Raw genomic sequence first — 7,764 nt, forward strand, 5'->3', positions numbered from 1 at the left:
ATTGAATTAACACTAATGACAATGAAATGTTATATTTTAGTGTGTTAAACATTTTTGTAAATAAAGTGCTTATTTAACGGATACTGTATAAAAGCATCTTTTATTATCAAATCGTTTAGATTAAAACTAGATACATGCATATGTAGGCCTCCAGTATGAACTCCCAGACAGATTGTCACTACTCTTCATATTATGTTTGGTTTTTTCGTGCTGTTATAAAGCTCAGAAAAGTGTACACCTTGAAAATTCCATGATGCAGGTACACGCCTATATATATATATATATATATATATATATATATATATATATATATATATATATATATATATATATATATATACACACACACACACAATGCATTTTATAAACATGATCTATTATTAAATAAAATGTTACTCATGGGCTATATAATGACATTGAAAATCAGTCAATTCAGGACTAAAACAGCCATGTCAGTAAATGTCAGGACATTTTAGTGTTGATCGTAGGGGTGAACAGCATTGCAAACAGACTATACATTCTGACTACACTTAAGTCAAATCAAAACCTGTTTGCAGAGAATAATATTATGGTTAACGTTTGGTAACACTGTGGCACTCATATGATAATATATAGCCTACATTTTTCAGTTTACTTTGCATAGCCTATATGTTTTTCCTAAACAGCATCTTATGACTCAAAACCAACGGAAGGAATATGAATTTGTTTTATGTAATATTTGTATTAGGCCAGACATCACAACAATATTATAATCTAAATAAAATTAAATTGTGAACAGTAGCAGCTTGTTTCGAATGTACATTAGGTCAACATCGTTGTCATTGGTCCAGAGTGTCATGTGATAGCAAATGAATCCTCAGTTTATTATATCCGTTAACTCTATTGGCATATGATAATAAAATCCTTTTTAATGTGATTGCATTTTACGCGTATAAATACATCTGAAGCAATGTTAAAACTTTCATAGCGAGAAAAAATACGAGAAAGGGTTGAACGAGAGCTATCGGGTTTTATCAACACGAAAGGGTCCAGAGCAGAACGGCTTTCTCAGCTGTTACTCCTGGCCTGAGATTTCAAAGCACATCAATCAAAAACTCGTCGCGTGCAGATTCGACACTGATTCCTCCTCCTTGTGAACAAGTCTTAGCAATTCTGAACACTGGAAACACATTTCAAAATGAAAGAGGGCAAACTTTGCAAGATACAGACCATACTGTGACAGTTGCCCAATAGGATTTACAGGGATGAGAAAATATCTTAAAGGCAAAGCAGGCATCTTCACCAGTTTCTTCGAATGCAGGTCAGTAAAAACAGACTATATCAGCTAATAGAAACGATATTATTTAAAATAATAGTGGGCACTACTGTTGGTATTGGAATTCTATTTGGACTGATGACGCTACAAAAGCTATGCATAGTGCTTTAGAAAAACCCGACTAAGTGCGCCCTATAATTATTCATTATCGGTTAAATTGAACGTGGGAAATTTTTCAGCCGGGGGTCGGCAGCATATAACGGTGTTCCGTGGGAATTGTGCATACTAGTTGTATTGTTTTGCCAAGCATTGCCATTTTGTAAGGCGCACGATGAAGAGCCGCCATTTTAACACACATTCATCTTAAGGGTATTGTGCTGTTATTGCATTTAATTTTCCATTCTAGATATCGACGATTTGGTTAACTACCATTGAAGTCCATTTGGAAACATGAGAGGACTTCACAAAAACCAAAACAATGCTTTGGAAATAAAAAACAGGATTTAAACAGACTAAGCCCAAAAAGCATTTTTGACATTGCACTAAATGTAAGTGTGGGTTCCAGGTAGCGGATTAAATAGACCACTTGGATAGAAACTAAAAATAAATAAAGACACCAGACCATTATCGTCCAAATTAGGGATTCTAGAGCGGATATTCTAAAAAACAAAACTGGAATAATGTGTATATTTATTCCAAGACTACCAGCAGAGACGGACCAAACAAGAAAACAGTTCAGAGAGCACGTTTTATTTTCTGGTAAGGACGAGGAGCCCTGCTTTTTTTTACAGAAACATGTCTGTCCTTCTGCTGTAGATTCTCTGGATTTTCTCACTTCGTTACGGATTATTAAAAACGCTTCATACTGTTTTGGACGATTTGGATTCAATTACAATTGGTCCCCTAGTGTAAAGGGGTCAGACCATGCATAACAGAATTTCAACATTTCCAAACATTTGTTCCACAGATTTTCAATACTGCAGCATTACTGTCATGGTGCTTTTTGTGGTAACACACGAATTCGAGTAGAATTTGGAGCTTACCCTTATATGTTATAAAGGTATATGTTAATATAAAATACGGAAACGTGTTACAGCGATAATACTTTTAACAAAAGAGAGATACTACAAAATAGTATTGTATAGCATTAGGCTAGGCTATATGACATGTATTTTTTCCTCACATGGCCATTTTCATTTCATTTCTTTGTGAACAAAACAGAAAACGTTACTAAAATAATAAAATAGTAATAACACTTCATGCCATCAGTTGTATTTTAGTAGCCCGGTTGAATAGCTAAAAGCTTTAGCCCCCAGCAGGCTATTTGGAAACAATCTCAAAGGTGTAGTGAACGCCATTATATTGTACTATATAATGTAACAGAAAACACTAATCAGAGTGTACAACACCTCTAATTTACGTACGTATTAACTACGTACGTGTCTCCTCAAGCATTAACTGCATCTACCATATCAAATTAAAACGTGGAAGGTATTTAAATCCTTGACGATTATAGTAAGCCCAATACGCACAGCTGTCACGTGGCCGCCTCTGTACGCTTTCTACGTGTTTTGGGTCGTTGATCTTTGAGAGACCTGCAGTCGGGAAAAAATGCTAGACTAGGTTACAGTACATTGCAATGAATGGTCATTTTAATAAGGTTGTTTCAATAAAGTAGGCTATTCTTTGTAAAGACCGGCAAGAAAATGTAATTAAATATGAATGAACAGAAGCGCTTTTGCCACTATTTCGAACTTCAATAATAATCGCGAATATATTGCAGGCTAATTACAGATCTATATAAAATAAAAAAGATGAACCAACTGAAAAATGCATAATGAACTAATAACAACGACCGTTGCACTTAGATACATTTTTCTGAACTTTTGCGTTCCTAGGACATTCGAATTATGGTGTTTGATATTATTCTGATGACCGTGCTTGTTGTGCATAAAAATGTAGCCTAAAACATGAATTTGTGTCGCATAGCTTCTGTCAGACACACCAACCCCTTATGTAAGCCTAGCTATATCATATTTTGCGTGCTATAGCAAGCTCACAAAATGAAAACAGCTAATACGCCCCTTTGTTTTTTCCTCTCAAACACGGCAGTAGCCTACATGCAGTGTTCGAATTACGAATATATTACAATATATTTCCCATCAGTGGCGTCACTTGGGGGTCAAACCCCCCAAATCCGCCCGTAATTCGAACACTGCCTACATGTGATAAAATACCACATAACCACATGGCTTTTGTTCGCGCGGACACAACATGTAGGCTATTTAAAGTATTGTTTTAACTAGCTACAACATCCGAAAACAGCCAGCTCTGGATTGAGGGGAGGTCTGACACAAATTAGCAGTTGGGAAGAAGTAGCGGGTAAGTGGCTTTCTAGGGAGTAGGCCTACAGTTGTCAGTGGGGTTTTATTTAGAGTTCATCAATCACCGAATGTGCACTTTTTCCTCGACAGCAGTTCCACCTCTTCCGACAGACCACAGGCAGATGGGCTTCGTCCAAATTCGCCACCAAAGGAGTGTAACACTAAAATAACAGGAACAGACAATTAATATAGGCTATGGTTTCAAATAGAATTCTTTACGTTATTTTGACATTTTAGAGCAGGCATAAGTCGATTTAACTATGAGCCTATATGGCTGTATTGATAAAGTTTGGTAGAAACTTTCTCTGCTTTCGTGCGCACCATTATTCAGTGGTGAAATGTATATATTTAATAGCACGGGTCTTTATTGTAAGTGAAAGGCTCTAAAAATAAACATGGCCTCAAGTTAGTTTGAGTACTTTTGTGGGACGTCAAGCTATGTAGGACACATGGACTCACAAACTGGCCTACTCTTTCAAACAAAACAATTTACAGGTTTGCTTTGCGGTTTTCTTCGAAAGGGGCGGGCCGGGGTAGCAGGCCTATGTAGGTGTAAAATCAATAGCTTTTGCTTTCATTTATAAACTGCCATACGTATTTTTTTGTCAATATTCCACCATTTTAGTGTAAAGCATATTAACATGTGCTTATTCACCGCTTTGGATACAGGTCTTCGTAAATCGTGTTTGAAATATAGACATACCCTCAATTAAATTATAAACTGAGTGCAAAGGTTTACCTCCCCAAGACCGAACACAGATATTACAAACGTAACGTTTACTTGCGCCGGCTCCAGTTTTATTTGATCTTTTCGGCAACAGTTCACAATAATTACAGGTTATGTAACTTAATCTACGCGAAATCTTTAACAATATAAGTAATCCGCCGTAAAATTTAGAAAATAATCTAACACACATTTCACTAAACATTCTGTTTAAAACACATGAGGATAAGCCAGGCCATTTGTCTTTGTATTAAAGATCCCCTAGCTCCTTTAAAATCTATAAAAGTTCTTTTAAAAAGCATTCAACGTTTAAAACCCTTACCTGGAAAAACCTATAAACTTATTCTTACGTAATTTCTCATTTAGTGCAATCATCACAAGTCCTCAGTCCCTACTGAGAGATGAAGTTTAGAAACTACGGCGGGCAAATGGAAGCAGAAGCTTGGCCTTCCCCTGGCGCTCCCGATTGGACAAAGGGGGCATGGCCACGCCCAGTCAGTACCGGGTAATATTTACATCTTGAGCTTAGTAAGTACAGTAAGTAATCAGGGAAAACTAGACAAGCAATCACTCACCTATTTCAGCGTATTATCGAAAGGACATAATGAACGCGGACGACTACATCTCGGGTGTCGATGTGTTGGCGCTTTCAGCAAAAATTTGCCATGGTGAGCACAGGTCTGTCTCTTTACAGTACTCGAGAGAGACTCCTGGGGGGCTTCCGACAGATCTCCTGGATCATCATTCTAACACCCGGTCGATAACATCTGGAGCGCATCATCAATATGTTATCGAGGCGTCTTATAATAATGTAAGTGGAACTGACTTTAGCAGTTTGGGTCAGGGTGTAGATTATGACTTAACATATGGATGTTACTACGAAGTGGAGGACAGCGGGGTGCATGCCCAGTACATGAACTTTCCACGCACAGGAAATAGATCGTTTCCTCCACACCAGGCGAAGCCATGTTTCGACGGAGTTGGTGAAATAAGCTACAACAAGTTCATCAGTAACGTACCAAGAGGGCAGTTTTCTGTGGGTGATCAAGGATTGTCATCATGCCAGAAGACTTGTCCAATAACCAACTCAATGCGAGACACGCAGGACACGCAGGGAGTAGCAAGTACTTTCGAATGGATGAAAATCAAAAGAAACAATCCGAAAATAGGTAAGTAGGCAATGTAACATCAACAATGAAAAAACTAAGAAATGTTTTATGTACAGTTATGTACAGTTAAGTTATGTACAGATGGTAGGCTATTTAGAAAAAGTGAATATAGGCTTTTAAAAATTATTGTCGGAAAGATTAATTCTTTGCTGTACTTACTTTCAGGCAAACCGATTGCGTACGGATTAACGAACGCAATTGCAACAGCTCGAACCAGTTTCACCACCAAACAGTTAACTGAACTCGAAAAGGAATTTCATTTTAATAAATATCTTACCAAGACCAGAAGAGTTGAGATTGCGCATAACCTACATCTTAATGAGACACAAGTAAAAATATGGTTTCAGAACCGAAGAATGAAACAGAAGAAACGAGAGAAAGAAGGCCTTTCTGTCGTCTGCCTGCCTCGCCTTTCGAATAACCAGAAATTGTCTTCCCCAGAAATAAATTCTCCCTTTTCCTCTCCGCCTTGTTCTCCCCACACTTGTTAATGCGTTTACAGGTGGATAAATTGATCCATACACGGGGAGCTGTTTTGAAAGCTATAGCAAACTTGAATAATTGGCTATATGTGTCCTTAAATACGTTTATGGAATTGCACTAATGTCTGAAAATGTTAAATTATATACTTTTGAATTGAAATCTCGTACATGTGTTATTGTTTTAAATGTATGTCTAATTGTCAAATGTTCTATTCAGTCAACAAATGACTGCAACCATGAGCTACCAATTAAAAAGCAATGACCAACACAACTTGTTAATGCTTATGTAACTACAAGATGTCTTGAACATCCTTGTTTTCCTTGGAATCTTTACTCTAGACTTTGTGGCAGTGTTATCTCTGAAATATGTAAAATTGTCTTCATGCTCTAAAATGACTCCAGCATTTTGGTCCAGTGTGTTAAAACTGTAGGCCTAGTTTTAAACCACTGCTGTTACGTAGCCTACCTGTATTTTTCTTCTAAAGTGACAAAATAACCAAAGATTCTTTCACTAAATGTCTTATGATGAAACTGACCTATGCCTTCTTGTTTAAGGGAAGGAAACTCTCAGGAAAAGTTCTTCAGCATTCTGAAGGCACTAATACCTCAGGTTCAGACGTTTGCTTATTTGTAATAGTTTTTTGCAATATTAATTGTGCGAATATGCCTCCCGCATAGCACTTAGTCCCAGCCATATAACAACACAAAAGGATACATTCAATGGTGTTACTTTTGTTAAACGACAAAAAAAAAAAAAAAACGTTTCCGTTTGATGATGCGTGTAGCCTAATGTTGTCCAAGCTCCTTTTGGTGGCCTGCATGACCACTAAAAGTTTTGCTACTTTACGGAAGTATTTCAACTGCATTACATGATATGGATTTATGAATAAAATAACGATTTATTCACCTTGTCTTTTGGCGAGTTTTCTTTTGAAAAGTGTGAATCTTCTTCCATCAAAAGTAGATATCAGTTAGCCTACATCTCCAATGTTTATTTCTGTAAAGACGATCAACACCAATAGCCCGGCCTATACGCACATGGGATATATCAAGGCCGGCAAGCAGGAATAAATGGTCCCCGTCAGAAAGAAGTTCAATTAAAGGTGCTTCTGTTAAACTGAGACGATGCCTGACGGAACAGGACGACTGGTTTGTCTGCTTGGACAAATCTTTCCCACTCCGAAATCACACTTGTCAAAACAGGCTAAGTAGCCTAGCTCATTGAAGACTTTTCGTGTTAATGACTTGGGCAAGGAAATAGGACAACTCAAAAGTTTTCAAAGACACAATAGGTCTCTTTACATTTGTAGGCACCATTAACCTAGTAGCCTAGTCTCGCTGACATCTGAATTGGCCCTAATAACGAACAAAATGTCTCAAATAGTCTAGGCCTACCTAATGGATCGGCCAGTGAATTCCATAAACTCAAATTTCCACGGAATAGCAAAAGAATCGTGAAAAACAACTTTAGCCTAAACAATGAATATCACGGGAAGATCCCCGACCCCCACTCCCAAATTTCCTTTATTCCGTTTTACAACGTCCCCCTCTGATCCTTGCCTGTAATACGTATTTAAACCTTTGATGATCAGAGCTGCGAGTAGGATTAACATGCAAACAATGAGAAAACGTGATCGGGGATCCGTGGGTATTGTCAGCACCCCAGGTCTTACTTGTAAATGCAGGTCTTCACTCGAAGCTAGGGCGGATGAAACGGGGGTCATGCTGGAGGAGACTGGAGTTGATGTGA

The 7,764-nt window shown here is 37.7% G+C and overlaps 1 protein-coding gene and 1 long non-coding RNA gene across 3 annotated transcripts; one reads left to right on the plus strand and one right to left on the minus strand.

Annotated features, from left to right (window-relative positions):
• The first annotated feature begins 1,018 nt into the window (after positions 1-1,018).
• LOC118223613 (homeobox protein Hox-A1-like) lies at positions 1,019-6,774 on the plus strand. 2 transcript variants are annotated; one of them, XM_035410367.1, is made up of 3 exons: positions 1,019-1,300; positions 5,058-5,532; positions 5,698-6,774. In XM_035410367.1, exons 1-3 carry the CDS (start codon positions 1,295-1,297, stop codon positions 6,021-6,023), a joined length of 807 nt encoding a protein of 268 aa, XP_035266258.1. In that variant the 5' UTR covers positions 1,019-1,294; the 3' UTR covers positions 6,024-6,774. The 2 variants fall into 2 exon arrangements, with proteins under 2 accessions (XP_035266258.1, XP_035266257.1); XM_035410366.1 differs by lacking the exon at positions 1,019-1,300 and having other exon boundaries at positions 4,881-5,532.
• LOC118223616 lies at positions 1,985-4,885 on the minus strand. The gene is made up of 2 exons (XR_004764470.1): positions 4,686-4,885; positions 1,985-3,800 (listed from the first exon to the last, which is right to left on the minus strand). It is a non-coding gene; the product is annotated as an uncharacterized LOC118223616 (long non-coding RNA).
• Positions 6,775-7,764: the final 990 nt, after the last annotated feature.

This window comes from Anguilla anguilla, chromosome 3 (assembly GCF_013347855.1).
Source record: "Anguilla anguilla isolate fAngAng1 chromosome 3, fAngAng1.pri, whole genome shotgun sequence".
Lineage (NCBI taxonomy): Eukaryota > Metazoa > Chordata > Actinopteri > Anguilliformes > Anguillidae > Anguilla > Anguilla anguilla.